The sequence below is a fragment of the Stegastes partitus genome, unplaced genomic scaffold (assembly GCF_000690725.1).
Source record: "Stegastes partitus isolate 25-593 unplaced genomic scaffold, Stegastes_partitus-1.0.2 Scaffold1326, whole genome shotgun sequence".
NCBI lineage: Eukaryota > Metazoa > Chordata > Actinopteri > Pomacentridae > Stegastes > Stegastes partitus.
In genome coordinates, this window is record NW_007579057.1 from 1 (window position 1) to 21,052 (window position 21,052).

Sequence of the window (21,052 nt, forward strand, 5' to 3'; positions counted from 1 at the left end):
TGGTGTGGCCAAATCTCTACAACATGGATGTGGGCAGACTCATCACGAGCTTGCTGTGCCTGGTTTTAAAGACCAAAATGGCAGCGACCAAAATCCAACCTGAATCTGAAAAACAGCAGAAAATGGCAAACAGTGGCAACACTCATCTTTTACATACAGCCTATGTGACTCATTTACATGCCACCATAACAAGTGTATACAATTTGCAGCGACAGACTGGTCATATAATGTAAAGTAGTGCAGTCAGTAAAACAATGCGCCAAAGTTATTGTGACAAGTTACATAAAAGGGGTAAAGAGCATGAGGGAATACATGCATATGCTTCAACAAACTTAGACGTACACAAAGTCGCACCCAGCAGACACCAGACTGACGATGCTCTATGCGCCGGTTCAAGCGTCTTCCCTGTCTTTGTGTACCTGTGTGTGTTTCTGTGTTCCTTCAGCCTTGGAGCAGTCAGCTTTAATGCCTCACATTTATTCCTCTCTCTCCGTCAGTCAGCGTCACCGAGCTACAGTCTCTCTTATCACTGCGAAATGTGACCTTTTTTTTTTTCTGGCGGATTCGCGTTCTCAGTCGAGTCATTACTCTTTAGCCCCTTGTTGCCTCTACGTCCTTGAAGATAAAGTTAACACACTCAGTGAGTTTGCTTTGCCGCTGTAACTATAAATCTAGTTTATTGCTGTGTGAACGGTGAGAGAGTGAAATGAGTAAGCGGGAGGAGGGGGGGGTTGGAGGTGAGGATGGAAGGGGGGGGGTGCCGGGTGTGGGGAAGCCATGTCTCACCCGCCGAGTCACCGCTAGACCGCCCCTGGGGGTCAAACCTGCTGAGGCGACAGGTGAATCAATCCGGTGGTAGTCAGCTTGACGGCGCACACATCCAGCGGCGTACGTGAGTGGAAACGGAAAACACCGCTGTTACGCAGTGTGAGCTCGGCGTGCCTCTGCCTGAGAAAGCCTGCACCCCACAGAGACTAACACATTATGCATCAGGAAAAAACTGAGCACTGCTCCTCTGAAGTCCCTCAGTGCCAGTAACATAAAAACCTTATTAGGATTAGACCAGAATGTCAATCTGCTCTTTATTAGGCAATTGGGTCGTCTACTGCCAAGGTGGTGGAGGGTTTATTAATTGTAGAAGTCTTTAAAACGTTTCACATTTTAAAGTGCTTTTTTTTTTTTTTTTTTTTATTCAAACACCTAATGTATTCCTGATTGTTTTTTAGTATTTACTCTAAGTGGGTGGATTTCTTTGTCATAGTTCTGCCGCCTTAACCAAAAACATCCATTAGTCTGGGTTTCAGTGGAGAGTTTTACTGTCATATTGCAAAGTAAATGCTGTCTGAGAGGCTTTTTTTTCCTTGCAAAGTCTTTACAACTGCATGGTTGCTTTCTTTGGCAGGATGCTGGTCAAATAGAACGATATTCAGTGTTGTCACAGGATGTGAGAAGTAATTCAATCCTCCTCTTACGTAGATCAGCTACCATCTCTGCTGTAAATGTAGCACATAAACAAGACTATTAAGGCCAATGTATGCGCTCCATGTCCATGTATCTGCTAGGATGACGTAAAATATGTCATCCATATGAATCTCAAGGGTTTGCTCCTCGTCCATGAGCAACCCAAAATTTGTACCACGTGGACTTTCTGTAATGTGAGACTGTACATGCGCAAGAAAAACAAACAGTGCTCAAAGCAAATGATTTTTATGAAGAGAGACTGTACGAGGTGATTCTGGGTCATCCACATGTATAGTTTTTTTTAATTGAAAGAATTATAATTGAAGAAGCTGCTGGAGGTGCTTTGGTTTGGATATGCTTTGGACTGAAGGAGTCCAAAGCAGTGGGAAGTTTAAATTCTCCAGAAGTCCTGTGCTATGTGTGCCCACTTTGCTTGACATACCTCAAATATAATGACATTAACACAGTGCTACAACCCAATCTGTAAGTAGCTGCTATATGCTGTCAAAACTGCCCCATATGTTTTTCTGTGCTCAATATGAGAAGCAATGTGACCGTCTGTGTGGACCTGTGCAGATTTACTGTAGTATGCATAGAACCGCATCTGCATTGGTGCATATGTGCATGAATTGGCCCTTAGAGACACAATCTGTTTAGAAGAAGCCTTAATCGTCATTTATACATCACAGCACAGTGAAATTCTTTTCTCATAACCCAGTTTTTGTTAGAAGTTTGACTGTATGTAAGGATGGACGAAGCATCCATGCTATCACCCATAGGTTTCAGCATAGGAGACAACAATCCTGACTCATTCAAATATGAGTAAAGAGGTGGAGTGTGAGTGGAGCTGAGACAGACCATGTAAACATCTGTAGGCCGTGGACTTTCCACCTGTCACTCAAAGTGGACACACCCTTAATTATACATAGTTTTATGTCTTCACAAGTAAGTTATATAAAAATGAATCCCTTTTGCAGTTGTCCTACATAAAGAAATCATCACGATAGTCTATGGGGATTGATTTACTTTTGAAGACTGTCTCAAGTGGCCATTTGAGGAACTGCAGTTATCAACTTCATTTTGCAGCCCAGGAAGTTGCTGCATAGTCAGAGTGCAGGTTTACCCACAATGTGGTGCCTCTGATAATATGAAGGTTAATAAGGACCTTCTGATTAGGAATCTGAATACTGCCTGTGCAAAATGAGTTTGGCATCCTATGGTCATATATGTTCCAAAATATGAATCTAGCTGACTTTGGTAAGGGCCTGACTTTTTCCTTTGTGCTGCCATGAATTTGACATTTGAATATCTGAAGAATTACTGGGTGGAGTCATGAAATTTGACACAAATTTACTTGGTGTCCAGATGATGCATCCTAGCTTCCTAACTTGCTAAACATCAACTAACTCCTAAGCACTGGCGCTGTGAGTCAATGCCAGGCTGTCTCCCAACATAAGACTGTTTGTTAGGACCCTTTGGTGTTACATTTGAACACACTAATTGCCCTTTAGCATCATTTTTCAATGCCCAGTATATAGTTCAGTACACTTACAGACATCCGTGAAACTCAGAAATAGACACTGAGACCATAGCTGGATTTTCTCAGCTCACTTTAAAGGCAATAGGAAGTTAGCACTTAATGTTGCTTTTTAAGCCAAACCAGGATCTATTCCTAAACCTATTTGCAGGTGCCTAGCTGATGTTTCTGAATGTCTTTGGTGATCCCATGGCTTTTTCTTGTACCACCAACATGGTCAAAATGGTACATTTCATTTTCTAACCATCACATTCTAAGCATCAACACCATAAGGATGCCACGATGGTAGCATTAGACTCAAACTCAGAGCTGTAAAAAGCCTCACAGAGCCACAAGTGTGGCTGAAGACTCTTTGTCAAGTTCAGGTATCACTTCCCTGTGCTGAAGTTAATCAGTAAACCAAAAAGGCAAAACCTTCTGTGTCAATATTTCAAACGTATTTGCATGCAAAGAGGATTATCGAAGATTAAATCGCAGCTCAAGTGAGAGATATGAGTTCTCCAAACACTTCAGATTTTCATATTGATAAAGATATATTACTACACTCAGTCTGAGTTTGAGGATACAACAGTAGGTAAGTGGAACTCTAAAATCTATAAAAGCGGGCTTTTGAGTTGTTGGATGATAGTGTTATTCCCTGATCCAAAAAGTGGTTGAAAATTTGTCACCCAGCAGCCAATGTGAGTTATATTGTTTGATTGTGATGTTGGAAAATCGATCACAGGTGCAGGCACAATAAATATAAAATTAAACCGAACCAATCCGGAGTCCATGCCCAATTATGAAGGATTTGCTCTGCAGACCATCTGTGGAAAACTAACTTATTAAGAAGCATGTCGGAACAAGGGCCGTCTCCTCAGGGTTTGTGGCAGTTGTTAGATTTAGCAGAGCATTTGTACATTAGACATGGCCCATAATTGGTCATTTGTACTTGTAGGAGACGGCGTCCTCCTCTGGGCTGAGTTACAGGCCTGCATCCAGGGACCTTTATTAGTCAGTTTTTGCCTCAGTTGCTGTAAGAATTCGATAAAGCGACCTTACATAGATGCACAGGGGGACGGTGGAGATGGCTATTGATTGACAGAAGTGTGACTTATCAGCTGGATGCTGGACCATTGGGAAAGTGGCAGAGGCAATTAAAAGACAGTTGGTGGGAGTTGGTTTGGGTTTTCGAGGGGGTCAACAGCCGCGGAAAGCAAAGAAGATGAAAAAGCATTTTGGATTTGTTTGCTGTCATCTATTCACTCTCTTCCTCTGTCTCTGCGGTAGCTTCTCTCTTTTTTTGTTGCTCCTCGCAAACATTTTTCACAGCCAGCATGTGACGTTTCCATCACCGGCTTCACAGTAATGGCAGTTTGCCTCCTGGAATCCCAGGCTCCGGCGCTGTGTATCTGCGGACAGGTTTCCAATCATTTCATAGGTGCCTCTTTGAATACCACTTGTGGAATGGAAATCTGTCAGTCAAGCGTGAGCCCGAGGGGGGAGGCCTCGCTTCAATTACAGAAATGGAATCAGATATGAGCCGCTATAAGGGAAGATCGAGATTAGCAGCCCAATGATTCTTTAAAGAGCGATACGGAGCGTGATGGATTGAGGTGGGAGAGGGGGGGGGTGTTGGTCGGGAGGTGAAGAGGAGATAGGGGAGGGGAAGACAAAAGAAGCAAAAAAAAAAGAAAAGCTGAGAGCAAAATGCAGTGGAGGAGAGGGCAGGAGGTGGATGATAAAGGTGATTGTATGAAAGACGGAAAAAGAGAAGATGGGAAATGGGGAAAGGTGGGAGGGACGGAGCGAGAGAAGAGGTGAGAGGAAATGAAGGGGAGAGGGAAAGTGAGAAGGGAGGGAGAGAAAAACGAGCCCAGACATTAAAGGTTAGCAGAGCAAAAAGGAGGCAGGAAGATGGTCTGGGGAGGTGGTGAAAGGAGGACCAGGGCCATTTTAGATACAAAGCAGCAGAGGTGAAGAAGTTGGTTTCGAAAGGAGCTGAAGAGAAGAACGCTGGCAGACACGTCCGGAAAGGTTTTAACAGCGTTTCCACACTGCTGTCTGGACACGTTTTAATCTTGGTAAAAAGAGCCTTGTAAAAACCCAAATATACAAATGTCCCTCATTGTAAATGAACCACACGGGTAGCTTTTGCACATTTTCTCCCATTAACTTGAAATCATGGACACTTTGCAGTACTTCCAGCCATCTTCAGAGCAGCTTTCTAGATTGATTTTATGGCCCAAAGGCAGCCGCTGCTTTCAGACCATGACAGTACATTATGAAAGTCTACTTGCACAGACTTAATACTGCCTCAGAATAACAATCAATCATAGTCAGACAACCATCAAGTCTGGTACATTTATGCTGAAGTTATAGTTGGTTGCAGGATTTTTTTTGTGAAGCAGTTGTTGATGTGGACAATGGAGCCATTTCAAACATTACAGTCCCCCACCACTCAAAAATGTTACTATAGCTGCTAAGGTTTAGGTAATATTTAGAGGGTTTCGGATTCTAGGTGGCATATTTGGACTCAGATTTGATTTACAATTTTAAACAACATGATTCTTGAGTTAACTCATCATATTTGGATACAGCATATACGTGTATCTCTTTAAGACCTGGTACGACATTGAAGTGTTTCCCCCTTTGGATCCAGATGTGACATGAGTGCGTCTCTTCACTAAACATGTGCGAGTCTTGGATAGCAGGTCAGAAGGCACATTCAAGTCTCTTCAGTGATTGTCATTGTTATTTTCATCCAGGTTACTGTTGCATTCTTCTTCACAGTTGCTTCCTTCGCTCGGGGTGTCCGCCATTTTCTGCAGCACATCTTTAAAGTCCCTCTCTGGTCTTTGTTTAAACCCCTAAAAACTCGTCTCTGTGTATTCAAAGTTACAAGTTTGTTGCAAGTCTAAAAATGTGCTTTTAACAATACTCAGCCATGGCATTGATTGCTTATTTATGTTGTGATTTGTCTCCAGCATATTAAAAAAAAACGCTACATGGACACATTAACAAGGAATATAACTTGATTTTCATTGAAGGGTCTCTAAAACTGTTTTGCAGACTATGAACAATGAAAAAAAAAATGGACAAAATCCAATTCCCATAATGCAATTTTCCTCCAACTGGTGTATTAGCGTGCGTCACAGCTGGTGCTAAAAGGATACATAATAAGTGTAAGTATACAAGCAAATGCTTCGTGCATCTGGTCGTAGCAGAAAGGAGTAGTTTTGGGATCTTACTGCATAACTTTTAATTGGGAGAAGGCAGCTTTTTAGCTTAATTTAATAATTTAAAAAAAAATATACGTATGCTATAGTCTTCCAGTATCTGAGTAAAGTATAATGTACGTAATTGTCTAGTTGTCTTTTGTAAAGCAGGCATCAATCTGTATGTTCTGGAGGACGGAAGAGGAAAAAAAAAAAAAAAAAAAAGCACTGTGCTCCACTGTGACGTTATCTCTCCAGCTGTAGACAACAACTGTTTCTGCTCCGACAGATAAAAAACAATGTTTGCCACAATGCTATACTGCTGAATTTCTTTGCAACAAACTGTGGGCTGAGTTATGTTCTGTAGCGGGTAGTAAAATATCTATAGTATGTAGAATCACCAGTTTTTCCAGTGTTGTACATGTTGATTCCAGGTTTTTGTCCAAACTTTAGTCTTTTTCTTTTTTAGGATTTTGTTTCCCTCTTTTGATTGTATTTCTAGGCAGCACACACAGATCAATCAACACATTAACACCACTTGTGTACCCATGAGTGTGTCATCGATTCTACAGTTTTCCTTTCTTGGACCACTTCTGGTAGCCACTGTATACCAGGATCACCTCATAAAACCTGCTGTTTTTGAGATGCTCTAACTCTGTTCTGGCCGTTACAGTTTGGGCCTCGTCAAAGTCACTCAAATCCTCACGCTGCCGCTTTCTCCTGCTTCCAACGCGTCAGCTTTGAGAACTGACTGTTTGCTTGCTGCCTAATATATCCCACTTCTTGACATGTGCCATTGCCAGATAACCAGATAATCGATGCTCTGCACCTCACCTGTCACTGGTTTTAATGTTGTTGTTATTTTAAGCAGTAAACTGATGCTAATGTATGAAGTGCATTCTCCGTTTGTAATAGCCATTTGACAAATTCCAGTAACTTTGATAGGATTTTCTTGTACCTATTATCCATCAACCTGCCTCATCTGTTTTCCCCGCAGATAGAGATTTCATCCATTTCCCAAAATGCTGTCCGCAATCCCCGGAGCATGTGTTGCATCCATCTGTTGGGTTTATACGCGATGAGATGAGAGGAAGCCGTAGCCTAACATCACAGTAAGGTTTTCTAGTTGAGAAACAGTGAGGCCGCGTCACGTACTCAAATTGCAGCATGTCGTGCGGTTGCACTGCACTCTGATCTATTGAAGCTCCCGTCAGTGGAGAAATTGGCATGCCTGCCTTCTCCTGTGATGGATTTCTTTTCTCCTTGTCGAATATCGGTGCGGCGTGTTGAGTTGAGAAAGACTCCTTTTGTTCTTTGATCCTCGGGGACTGACACCAAGATGTCTTCTGTTGGCATTTCAGATAACCGAACAATTTTCTGCAATCAAACGCCGCTGTGGCTGTGCTGAAAATATATCTAGACGTCGTCTGATGTCTATATTTGGCCAGTTTTCTGGGAATTATAAAAATACGCCTTCAAACGATAAAGTTGCGGGACTCAGGTTGACAGTGTTAATCATCATTTCCACTGATGTCCTTTTAGGGTAAGCTGAAAAATTGACGTGTCCACTTATCTCTTGTTATTTATTACTCATTCATCTGTTTCTCTGTTTTTCAATTTTGCTGACAGTTATATAAACTGCTACCATAATCACACTTCTTGATTCTGGGGCGCAAAAACAGCACCCCGTCGAAACAAGTGCGGTAATACATCTCTGTATCATGTCTGGGGATGAGTCAGGACCCTCAACATGTAGGGTGGCGTGTGGAGTAGCATTACAAATTGCACACTGCATAGTTAGGGTCAGAGGAGGTTCATTCGTGCATTTGTCATCAGAATCAATTTTACCTTCTGTTGCTGGACACACAGAAAAGAGTTTCCAACATTCATCAACATTATTTTTCTAATAAAGGGCACAACCGCGGACACATAACATCTTGTAGCTGTTCAAACAGATATCTAGAAGTATTTGTAGATCATATCTTCCTCTGAGTGGGCTGAATTCTGAAATCAAATAAGGGCAGGGTACCTGTCTCGCACAAACAAGCTGACAGAGACACTGAAAAATTGCTCGCGTCAGTCTTAAATGAATTCAGGTTATGAAATATTGATGCCACTGCCAAGTAACATATGGACACAGTGAGGCGAATTCACATCGGCTGCACTGGCAACCGACTCGTTTAAGTTGGCGGCATGCATTAGAAAGCTTGATAAGCAGTTTCTGTCTTACAGCACGTCCAGTTTTGTAGTGTAATCAATAACAACTGTCATATCTGCCCGCGAGGCTGACGTCCTGAAGTTTAGTCGCATCTTTCCTGAAGATCTCCAGGAAAAAAAAAGCATCCGGTGCCCTTTGAGTTTGGGTCAGAAAGCATTCAGTAAACTATACCGACACAAAAGCTCCAGGTCTGATTTTGTCAAGATTCGATGCCAAGATGCCAGAACGAATCGTGGTTACACCACTAACAAGAACAGGGCACCAAGATTCACTGTGAGGATGTTGCACCTCCAAAAAGTCACAGCTACCAGCATGACAACAACAAGAACTATCTCAATCTTTAAAAATGCTCTTCAGTCTCTGTCATTAGAAATTTTTTAAAATAACAATCAGAACTTTCGACACTCACCTACAGCCTTCAGAGAGGCGTACTTGTTGAGATCCTTGTTTTGCTGCTGCTGTTGCTGCTGCTGCTGCTGATGCTGCTGCTGCTGCTGTTGCTCGTAGACATGAGCCAGCTGGCTGAGGGCAGGATAAGGGTGCTGCTGGCCCATGTTTGAACCTGGTCCCACGTTGTTGTTAATCTGGCCACCCTCTGTGGACAAGGACACGCGACAGGACAAGGTTACGATCACGTTCAAGGGTTAACTCTGGAGGGGCACTCACTGGTCAAATGGTTTGCTAAAGGGGCAGCCTGACAGGAACATCTCTCATTCACATTTTCCAGCATCCACTTACATAACCGTCTCTTTTTTATACTGTATGATCTGCTGCTGCTGCTGCTGCAGAGATTCTGGCCATGCACCACTGTTCTCATAAGCATCCACTCATGGACTCTTGCCATCGCTCTACAGCTGCAGCCTGTTGTACGTCTTTGCTGCCTAGTACACATTTGGACACAATCCGGTGTGTGTATATATATATATATATACACATATATGCACACTGATGAGCTGCATCTGCTGTGAATTATATGAAATTTACCAGTCATTATATCATGCATGCCAGTACATATACCCCAGCTGGCAGGGAACATTCCCACAACATTGGCTAACGTCACCTTCAATTCTGAATATTGATTAAAGGCTTCATTCTAATGTTTAAAGAACATAGTCAGGATATCTTTTCAAGTAATATTCCTACAAGGTTTAACTCAGGCACAATGTTTCGCTGCAACTTTCAGAGAATGTTTTGAGGACGTTCTCAGGGCCACAGATTATGTTACAAGATAATAAAAGAAGTTTCCAAACCAACATTTAAAAACTCTTTTCATGACGTGATCAAGACAAAAAGTTCTAACAATGTTCTTGTAGTGAGATATATTAACAAAGTTGGAACGTAATGCCGGCAATACTTTGAGGATGTTGTTGGGGCAACACTTTACAAATCTTCTCACACATGCATTCATTTTGCTTTCCTGGCACATACGCAAAGTTGGCTTGGTCACAACTCTTGGGCTGCACAGTGGCTCGGTAGTTAGTACCATCGCCTTGCAGCTAGAAGATACGCAGTTCATCCTGGTTAGGACGCCAGGGATCTTTCTGTATGGAGTTTGCATGTTCTCCCTGTGCAGCGCTGGTTCTCTCTGAGTTCTCCAGCTTCTTCCCACAGTCCAAAAACATGCTGAGGTTAATTGGTGATTCTAAATTGTCTGTAGATGTGAATGTGAGTGTGCGTCGTTGTCTCTAAGTGTAGCCCTGTGATAGACTGGCGACCTGTCCAGGGTGTCCCCTGCCCTGAATCAGCTGGGATAGACTCCAGCCCACCTACAACCCTAGTGAGGATTAAGCGGTGTATAGATAATGGATGGATGGATGGATGGATGGACATGGGTGTCTGCAGACTCTGGTGGCAGAAAGCATGAAAGCATGATGTGTAGTTGGCCTAAATTATTTTACTCTCTAGTCTGCTTGGAAGATGTGTTCAGTATATGCACCGTGCAGCCTATGTACTATGTAGGTATCTATATGGGCACACTTATGCTGAGGATGAATACTACTGGTCAGATGAACACAAATTTTGGGATGCACGAGGATGTCCACAAAGGGGTTCATGAAGACTCTTGAAGAATTGAGCAGATGACAAACTTCATATCGCTCAGACCCCAACAGACTGGATGTGGAGAAGTATTATTCCCTTCGTCTTCTCTGAAGTACTTTAAGATAAGATAAGATAAACCTCCATTAATCCCACAGTGGGAAAATGTTCAGTGTTACTGCAGCAAAGAGGACAGTGCAGATAGTGCAAAAACCTATGTACATCAGCAGAAAAACAAAAGAATAAACAGGACACATCCCAAATCTGGGTTTTCAGGTGCTGTGTGAGGACTGTGTCTTTGGGTTTGAAAACATTTATGAAATACATCCGTCTTTTTCTCTGGACTCACAGGATTCTTCAACATAAACAGAAGGTTTGTCTTTGAGATGGAAAAACAATAAAATGCCAGCTACGCGGAAATATTTGATCCTCTGTTTCTCAGCATATCCTCTTAACAGTATTTTTCCAGAGTAGGGACCGTCTGACTATCATTATTGTGCTGACCGGACGTTATTACCACAACAGCAGCAGGGAAGAAAAATCTTTCACATGCAGACATTTCACTGTGTTGTTTTGGGGCTTTGAAGAATAGGGCTATTGTTCTTGGACTTAGTTGTAACATTTGCTTGAGTTTTGTGCACTCGCTGCTTCAAATGTTAAATACTCAGCAATCAGCCTCACTGCTTTGATTGAGGATGAAAGTCTGCAAATCTGACAGAGCCTGACAGAGATTTTGTAATCTGCTTGTTTGATTCATCTAAAAACGATTGGTAAAGTCAGAATGTAGTAGATGTAATGAGGTTAGAGAAATGCTTTTTAGCTCTACCATTTATTATTATTTCAAACCATTGAAAATCTCCATCCTCCATGTTGCCATCTATTTTTCTGCTTATCTGGGGTTGAATCAGGGTAGCAGCAGCCCAACAGGGCATTCCTGGTGTCCCTCTCTCTACCAATATTTCCCAGTTTGATGTCCCAGGCCAGAAGAGATCGATAATCTCTATAGGAAGTTCTGTTCTGGGTCAACCCTGCGGTCTCCTCCCAGTTAGGTATGCCGAGAAAGCATCCAAGGAAGGTGTCCAGGAACCACCTCTGCTGACTCCTTTTATAGTGAAGGAGCAGCTATCCGATATCCCCTATCGCTATCATTGTCATTCATTTGATCACTACCCAGAGCTCATGACCATAGATGAAGGTTGGAACATAGATCTGGTACATCTAGTAAATCCAGAGTTTTGCCTTCTTGCCTAGCTCTCGCTTCATGGCAGTCCCCAATCCTTCAGTCCACCTCACCCTCCATTTTCCTGTCACTCGTGAAAAAGATCTAGAGATTCTTTAACTTCTTTACTTAGGACATCAACTCAACCCCAACCTAAAGGGAGCAATCCTCTGGTTTCTGGTACAGAACCATTTCTGCAGAATGGGAGGTGCTGACTTTTGTCCTGGTTGTGTCACACTCAACTTCCCCAGAATGTGCTAAAGGTCACGGCTTGATGAAGTGAACAGAACAACATCATCTGCAAAAAGTAGAGATTCAGATTTTCCCAAACCTGACCCCCTCCTCACCATGGCTTCACCTTGAGATTATGTCCATGAATATCACAAACAAGATCAGGAGTCCAGCACCCACCGGAAACATGTTGGACTTTGTGCTTAGAATATAAATCTTCAACCATTTACCTCTTTTTTTAAGTAATTCAACTGTTTATCCTTTACTTTTACTGACATTTTCAATTATTTTTCTCTTCCATTACACACATTCTCAACTGCAGCCCGTTGTGTTTAGGTGTTACAACTGGGCTTCTCCACAATCCTTTCACATATCCTCTAGCAACTGCATAACACTCACATTTCAGGTTTTAAAACTATCAAAATACATCTTATTACCTTCACTGTATTAGCAGGTGACTGTGTGTGACTCTTTCTCACGACCCACTTATGGCGTAGGAAGTAACAGATGTCTTATATTAATTACAGCATTGTGGTTGCAAAATTAGATAACTGTACTTTCTTCCTCTAATTAAATAAGAGATAATTACATTTCAAAAGATGTGCAGTGGGCTGAGCAAGGAGGAACTCCTCTAGCAGAGCCGCACAGTCTGACTTTAAAGCACGGCCCGAACGTTGAAGTATAATGTGGGACTTGTTCTCTCGCTGCGCTGAGCCTGACGGATAATTGCAAATTCCTGTTACGGAAGGCGAAGGTATCCTTTGCTCAGTGAATACATTCTTTTAAAAGCTCCAATACTGCCACTTGATAATTTGAAGAACATAAAAAATATGTCGAGACAGGGAGCGAGACTATGAAATGAGAGTGGGGGAAAGTGAAATAGGGAAAATGGAGAAGGATGAGGATGCATAAAGAACAAAGAGGGGGAAAATAGTTAGAAAGTTGGGTGGCAGAGAAAAACTATAAAGGAGATGTGTGAAGCTCAAAGTAAGCTGGACCAAAATCATTAAAGCAGAAAATACAGGACACAGAAAAGATGGACGATCTATCGAAGCTGTTCCTTTCCTCCCGTCTCTTCCCTTTCAGCCCCTCTTAAAGGTACTCATACAGATGGCCTTTTGTTGCTCCACAGCAAACAGAGACGGGGAAGATGCGCAGCTACAGCCCGAAAGTATTGATTTCCTCCACCGTCTTCTCCCTCTTTTATCTCGGTGGTGTTCCGTTGAGCCACGAGTTGCGCTCAACGGCCTAAAAACCTGCACGGCTCAACTGTCAAGGCGAAGCAAGTTGTGTTGTTACTAATTAAACACTTAGCCCTGGCACGGACTCAAACCACACACACACACACCCTGACTGACAAGGTAGACGCAGAGGAGAGACAATTAAAAAAAGAGCATCAAAGTGAGAGATGGTGTGTGAGGCCATGTAGACGAAGGAGGAGGGCACGAAGTTCCCCGCTGCGATGAAACGTCCTGCGGTGTTTGGTGAGAATAAAAAGACACATTCAATCTGAGATCTCGTAGACAACAGCGAGGTGGAAAATGCAAGGTTGAGTCATTTTCCGACAATATTATTGGATTTGAATGCGACTTGCACAGCGTCTCTGTAATGCGTTTACTGGGATGGTTTGGCTCACTGAAGGCTGCATGAATTTAGGTAAACCGAAGTGCACTGTGGAGGTTAGAAAGGAGAAGCAGGGGAAGAGAGACGCCATGGATAGAAGGAATAGAGAAGAAAAGAAGCCGATGGCATCGAGTCAATATGATGCTGAGCCCCCCTCTCTCATGAATTTAATAGAAATTCCCCAGAAAAACAAACAACATTCACTCCAGTCATGATAAAAGGCGGCCCACTCCTTTTTTTTTTTTTCATAAAAGGCCAAATCGCCTGGCATAAGGTCACCAATTTTCTCATTTCATAATGGATTTTGTCCGGTTGAGGAGCACATTTGTAAAATTCAACAGCCTATCAAAGCACAGGTGCACCTCCTCCTTTGCAGGCAATCTGCCATGAACGGATTCGCAGTGAATCCATGAGCAGTCACGGAAATGGCTGCACAAAATTGCTAAAGCCACAGTTACACAAAAAAAAAGAGAGAAAAAAAAAGGAAATATGATTGTATGTTAATGCTTTATGTCACAAAGGGCATGACAAGATGGAAAATCAAATTATACTCTCACTGAGCCACAAAGGAACACCTGGTTACAGCTGTGGTGCAATTTGGCTTAAAACAACAGTTACACATTTTAGAAATATGAGGAACACATGATGTTACAGCCACATTCTTTTTTTTTAATATTAGTATTTCTCTCTCTCTCTCTCTCTCTCTCTCTCTCTCTCTCTCTCTCTCTTTCGCTCTCTTTAAATGCGAATATGTCCATTTGGAAAGCACTGTATAGTATGTTATGTCTGCACCTGCCAGTGGAGCATCATGATAGGAGCAGGAATAATTATATGTTGATTCCACAAAAGGTGAGGCCTGATGTTCTCTGTAATTAGTTGGAAAAATACATGCATATATCGTTATTCACAATCAAAAAAAGTCCAATATCGTGGAATCCTCTGAAATCAGCTTGTGTACTTTCTTGCACAGAAGAGATGATCAGTATCACTGTATTGTTAAAAGGCTGAACTCAGAGAAGTTGGCATAGCTTAGCATGGTGACTAGAACAAAGAAAAGGAAGGCTGTACTTTACCAGAAGTAACAAATCTCTTCACCAACACCTCTAAAAAGCACTGATCGATGTGTATTGTTTGCTTAATACGTTTGTGCTAATACGTTTGTGCTAAGCTAAGCTAACTGCTGTAGCTTCATGTTTAGGGAACCGACATAAGAGTGGTATTGATATTCTCATCTAACGCTGTGCCAAAAAGCAGTGGGGTCACAGTACCTGGTTCTGAGGCAAAATAAGCAACTTCATCTTTTTTATAATCTACCTTAGAGGTGCAATGGATGATAAAACTCGTGTTTGGAATCGTATCACAGTTTCTGAGTCGTGGATCAGATTGTTTTGGGGTTTTTTTTTCTTCAAAAATGAAGCTGTATGGGGGACAAATATTGCCATGACTGTCACTGTCAACTATATTAGCATGTTCTATTCTGTTTTGTGTCTTGTCACTGGGTCTCTGCGTTGAGTTTTAGGGAATTATTTCCAAATGAATGCTAAAAAGTATTACACTTCCAAGTGGAGAGTTGGAGCTCAACCAATTCAATTTTTTGCACGGATCCATATAATCTCCTTTAGAAATGCCAGGTAGGACATTGGTCTTGGTGGAGGACTGCACTGTCCAGGTGTCCTTGTAGTTACTTAAAAAAGTAATAGCACTATTAAAGCTATTTATTTAAGTTCATCTTTGCAATTATTCCGCAGTTGGCATGCGTCCTGAACCGTGGGTAGAGATCTGGATCAAGGGTCAACTGCAGTCTGTTAGTAATTTTAACTATCTGTTGCAGAATGGTTAAGTATTACAGGAAAAGGCAGTACAAATGATTACAGGAATGTAAAAACAAGTGTTCTGCTTCAGATTTTGCCTTTAACACCCTCCTGTAACACTGATTTATACCAAAATGTCTAAGAACTTTGTTTTTCCACAGTGCAAAATATGTTAGTTTCACACTAAAAGCTGTAAAATAGTGCGATGCTTCATTTTAAATTTTTTTTTGGCTTGTACTTTTCTATTGTCTCATGTCTTCTATTGCTTCTGTTGTTTTTCTCTTTATAAACCGCAGCAAAGTCCTCATTAGGAGGCTGAAGAGGTGGTGGTGGTGGCATTAGTCACAGGACTTTCACCCAGGAGACTTACATTTGACTAGCATGTGGAACGATTCATGTTATTTTTGTTGTTGTCGCAGCTTCGGTTTGTTCGGCTTCTACAAAGCTACTTAGTTCAGTTAAGGCACTAAAACTACTGTTTTGGGTTAATGAAAAGACCACAGTGCTGAAACAGACTCCTAAAAAACGTATGCATGTCACAATTTTACAGCCTTTTTTTAGGAAAATAATACATTTTGTTCTGTGGCCCCAGCTATTACATATTTTAATGTGAGACTGGGAAGACCTGGACTTTCTCCAGCACCTGCTAGAGCTGTTGAATTTGCGTCATCCACCTTTCTCAGTAGGCTAAACTGTGTTTGAAAGGACCACACTTCAAGCAATTCAACACCTCATGAAGCGCTTAAGTAAGGGCGGTGATTCATGGAAGGAACCGCAGCAGTTCTCTTTGGGTTAGTGGTTACAATAGGTGCACAAGCAGTTTTATTGGACGTACAGATTCCATTTTAGAGGGAATGTTTGCTGCAGTTTATCACATTATGTTCCAGTTCCAGTCTGTAAAATGTGCGCTAATTGTCCCTCAACGTGCATTCATGGTCAGAAATTAATTAAAATTATAAAGCACACTGCTTCTCTCTGTGAACCGCACCAACACTGTATGTTCTCATTCATTATTAACTCCAATACAGTTTTGCTTTAATGTGGAAACAATCCTCACTCCTGTTCGCCTAAATGATAATAGTTATTTTAGCTTCACAGGAATACTGCATGAACTCTCTTCCCATCTTAGTAACATGATTCTGACCCATCTTGCTTCATGCAAGCTTGAGAAAATGAATAAATAAAGATCCAGCAATTATATAAAAACACCGCGACTGCAGTTTCCATTATTATGCTTTCCTACTTTAACGTGATATATCCCAGTAAAAGCCTCTCATCCCTGATCATAGAGGAACAGATCACACTCAGTAGAAAACAAACAAGGCCCCCAGATGACATCACCACACTCTGAACCCGTTCAGCGGGGTGACTGACAGCTGTCACCGGGATGTCTGTCGGGATGATGAAGCGGATGCAGTGGGAGTCTGCCGGTGTGGTCACGGTGCCTCACCAAGAACCAAAACAGACCGACTCCGAGGTCACGAAGGTTTTCTACCGCCAGCTTTTTCTTCCTGCAGCTGAGATATATTTCCCCCAAGATTACAACAAGCAGCAGAATACAAAGAAATGAAAATGATTTTGGATGCAGTTGGGAATCAGCAGTGGCAATTAACCGTCTCATTTTGTTTTAGGCGTCGGGTCAAACAAAATGAAAAATAAAGACAAAGCTAAGATCCCACAACAGTGCTCCTCTACACCCTTATCTAAAATAAAGACAACACTTCAGCAACAGAAAGCCTTATTCAGCTCCTACTGTGTTTTCACTAAACCAACTCGCAGCTCATTGGAAATCTGGTGTATTAAGAGGTAATATAAGAAACTGAAGGAATCTAATGAGAGAAATTGCTCAATAAAGCTGGAAAGAAACCTTCACCAAAGGCTAATCATCTCAGTAAATTAGGGCTCTCACAGCCAAGCTGGAGAGGAGAGACGACAGGACACGAGGTCAACAAAATCAACAAGTTTCCTCAAGCTCGGATCACGTACAGAAGATATTATTTTTATGAAACACACCAGAAAACACAGTATGTTTTTTCTGAAAACTGAAAGATTGGACTGATGATGGTGCCAGTGGAAAGAAACTTTTGGCGAAATGTTGTGTGGTAAAATGTATTTGAAAACTTAGTGGACAGTGTGATGGATACTGTGTCTGTGACTGACAAATAGATTTGCAATTTTTAGTTCAGATACAGTTATTGTTAACCCACCGAGTGTAGGAGATGTAACTGGTGTAGGTACCAGATGTGCTGGGCCTGCTAGATCTGCTTGAGATCCTGTATTTACCAAGGCCGGACCTGAACATCCGAATAGCTGAACATTCGGTCGTTGTGATGGTATCCGGATATCAATTTTGAGATCCGAATATTCGTTGTTGTAATAACTGGTTGTGCCACCAGGTGGAGCCTCTTACTGTTTAATGCAAAAGCAACCAGAGGAGCATTGTTGGAGTTTAGCTTATAAAGGAGCACCGTGATAAAGACCTCATAAATTAAGGCTTACTGAACTCAGGCTAGCGAACCAGTGTTAAATTATGCAGGAAAAAGGCCTGGGAACACCGCAGGATTCCCCAGGAGGAACTGGAAAACGTCGCTGGGGAGAAGGAAATCTAGAATGACCTGCTCATATATTGCCATCACGACCTGACCTCATGCAAGAAAATGGATGGTTGGATTGTTTGTGTACAGAAACCGATCTATAGCTAATACAATGTATTGTAGGGCGGCAGTGGCTCAGGTGGTAGAGTGGTTGTCCTGTAATCGCAAGGTTGGCGGGCAAGACACTGAACCCAAAGTTGCTCTCAATGGCAGGCAGCAGCTTACATGGCAGCTCTGTGTGAATGAGAAAACATTGTAAAGCGTTTTGAGTCCCACTAAAGGTAGAAAAGTGCTATATAAATGCAGACCATTCAAATGCCCAACTTGAAGTATAATTATTTGGTATCTGTGCGGAGTGTTGGTTCAGTATTTTCAAATACATATATATTTCTGACATGTTTAATGTAAACAGATTTTTTATGTTTTAAGTTATGTATTTAATTCTCTACTGGGAATTAAATGAAATGAAATGGGCTGCTTCATTATTTATAGCAATATTATATTAAATCAACAGCAATTTCATTAGACACCCGACAATTTGAATTCAGCTATGCAGAAACGTAATAAATCAGTAGTTTGCGCTGTCTTGAAACCACTGTTGTCTCCAGTATTCAAATCTCATGCTGACTGTCTCTTGAAAACATATTCTAACATTGTTTAGCTATAAAGCCAGGTAAGATCCTCACGTTAGTTCAGTCGCTGTATCTTTATGTAGCATCAGCCAACTCTGAGGTTTCTCCAGTCCTGTGAGTATGTGTGCCACCCTCTAACGGGTGTCACAATTGGTTACCAATGGAGATGAAGACTGTCATCTACATTGGCATCTAAGACATGCTAAATAATTCCTTATCACAGTCAAGAACATTTTAACAGGTTAACAGGTTATTACTGAATTCCTCATTTGGTGTATTTGAATGCAGACAATTAAAGATTAAAGAGGTCTCTTTAAGTTTAGAAGAATTATGCTCTTTGGACTTTCCCAGTGCTTCTAAAAGAGAAGATGGACTTTAGATGTTTGGGATTTTTAAAGTGGCAGCTCAAATTTTTATCTCCTATGTAATAAAACTAAATCTGTGCACTGCAAGTAAGCCTCAAACCATGTCTCCTGTCATTCACATGCACTCTCACATTGGGTCATGAATTATGTTACAGAAAGTAATTCCCAGAGACTTCTCACTGACAGGATACGGGAAAAATCTGCTCAATGGCATCTGAAGTAGCCCATTTGGATGCTATTGAAAATATTTATTGTTGAGTGTGGATGTAATCCTGTATGAGGATGTAATCCTGTAAAAGACCTTTCAGTCTAACAATAGCCCAAAAAAAAACAACAACAATACAGGATTCCCCATTCAGTACAATGAGGCGGCATCAGTGCAGCAGGGTATCCCGTTGTAGATGGTTCTGCATTGACCAAAAATATGTAACATTTAAATTATACAACATTTTAGTAGCTACCATGTAACTGTGTGCAGTGTGAGGTAGAGAGAAAACCACAGGTTACAAAGTCCACTGGATATTATAATAACGTGCTGAATCAGCTGTTAGCAAAGAATGCTGCTGAATAATTCAGTTACAAGATACGCTGGCCTTATTTGAAGCATGTCACCTTAAATATTTAAAGTCGTACTATAGTTGTTGTGTCTCTAGTTCAAATTCTCCATTGTCTTGGTGGTCAAATGCATTGTGCCGGTACAAGTCCACATTCTGTCAATGTATAGACGAGTCGAATTTAGTTAAACCTTAGGACGTTACCTGACAGGATATCAAGGCCTCTTTTTGTCTTTCGCCATGTGCAGCCATATTCTTTACTGGAAACTACAACTTTCTCATGCCTTGTTTGTTTGGTGTGAAAGGTTAAGGATGACTAACGCTACATTTTCTGTGACTCGTGTCCTGGGTGGCACACTGCTCTCTGTCTGTTTAACCGTGATGGCTATCACTGCTTACGCTGACTGAATGCACTTATTGTAGACAGCTGTTGCTGTTTTACTGCTTATCTCAACAAGGTCAAGCACGTTCAAGCTCAAAGGTCAGTTCTACTAGAAAAGGTCAGAGGATACCATCACATATTAGACATCAATGGAGCCTGTCCTTTCTCAAAAATGGACCCCATGGTCATTTTTCAGACAGCTTATTACAATCGTTAGTTGAAATTAGGCAACCTGTAGCGGAAGTGCATGTAAAATCCATTGTTCCACCTTTACATGGTACAGGACTTGTTACTCTGGTAACCTAGAAAATGTAGGTTTCTAACACATGGTTAACATTGTCAAACGATTGTTTTAACCCAAACCACAACATTTTTCCTCAACCTAACAAAGTGTTTTTCCCCTACATCTAATCAAACAATAAAATAACACGAAACTACATGAAAAGATAATGGTCCCATATCTTGGGTGACAGTACTGTGGCATATCCCTCCACTGTCTTTATGCAGACTTTGGTCACTCATTTAAACTGAAACCATTCCCATTGGTGGTTCAAGTGATGCTTGTATGAGTACTATCTGGCAGTGAGGACAAGTGACTGTTATGATAATTTAGGCTGTTGAAGCAGCGTAGTCAGTGTGGTCTTTAAAATGTACACCTCCCAAAATATTTACCTCTGCTGCTAAACCAAAGTCATGTAATTCCAGCGTTGGATACCCAAAGGTATAAAGGTAGCACACACAGCTTCGGGGCAAAGTTGAATAATCTTAATTGCACCGACTTAGTGGCCTTCATCAGAGCAGTGCTCTTGGCCAAAATGTTTTTTTGACATCACCGGAATAAACTGATGTAATTGAGATTAGTCAACTTTTCCCTGAAGCTATGTGTGCTACTTTCTTTTTTTTACTTTTGGGCATTCAGTGTAGAGATTGGTGCACAGCGTCCAAGCATTTCTAGCTACATGATGAAGATATAACAAACTAAACACAATGTATACTAGTTTGATCACACTGCTGCCATGCACAGATTTTTAATGGTGGGTTTGTTGTTTATCCTATGGTGGAAAACATATCAAGAGCAGCAGTCTCAAAAACGTGAATTCAGAGGTTTTATACATAAGAAACCTAAAGAACCAATCCTGTCAGTTTGCGAGGTGGCACTTGGCAGGATCACTTCAATGTTTCTATTGCGTT

At 41.5% G+C, this 21,052-nt stretch overlaps 1 protein-coding gene across 1 annotated transcript in view; it reads right to left on the reverse strand.

The window, feature by feature from the left end:
* Nucleotides 1–8,822: 8,822 nt before the first annotated feature.
* The window catches only part of shisa9a (shisa family member 9a), a gene marked incomplete at its 3' end in the record, with an annotated part of 48,371 nt that continues 36,141 nt past the window's right edge, over nucleotides 8,823–21,052 (reverse strand). The window contains exon 3 of the mRNA XM_008298547.1: nucleotides 8,823–9,008. Coding sequence (XP_008296769.1) covers nucleotides 8,823–9,008 — 186 coding nt within the window. The remainder of the gene's footprint in view (nucleotides 9,009–21,052) is intronic.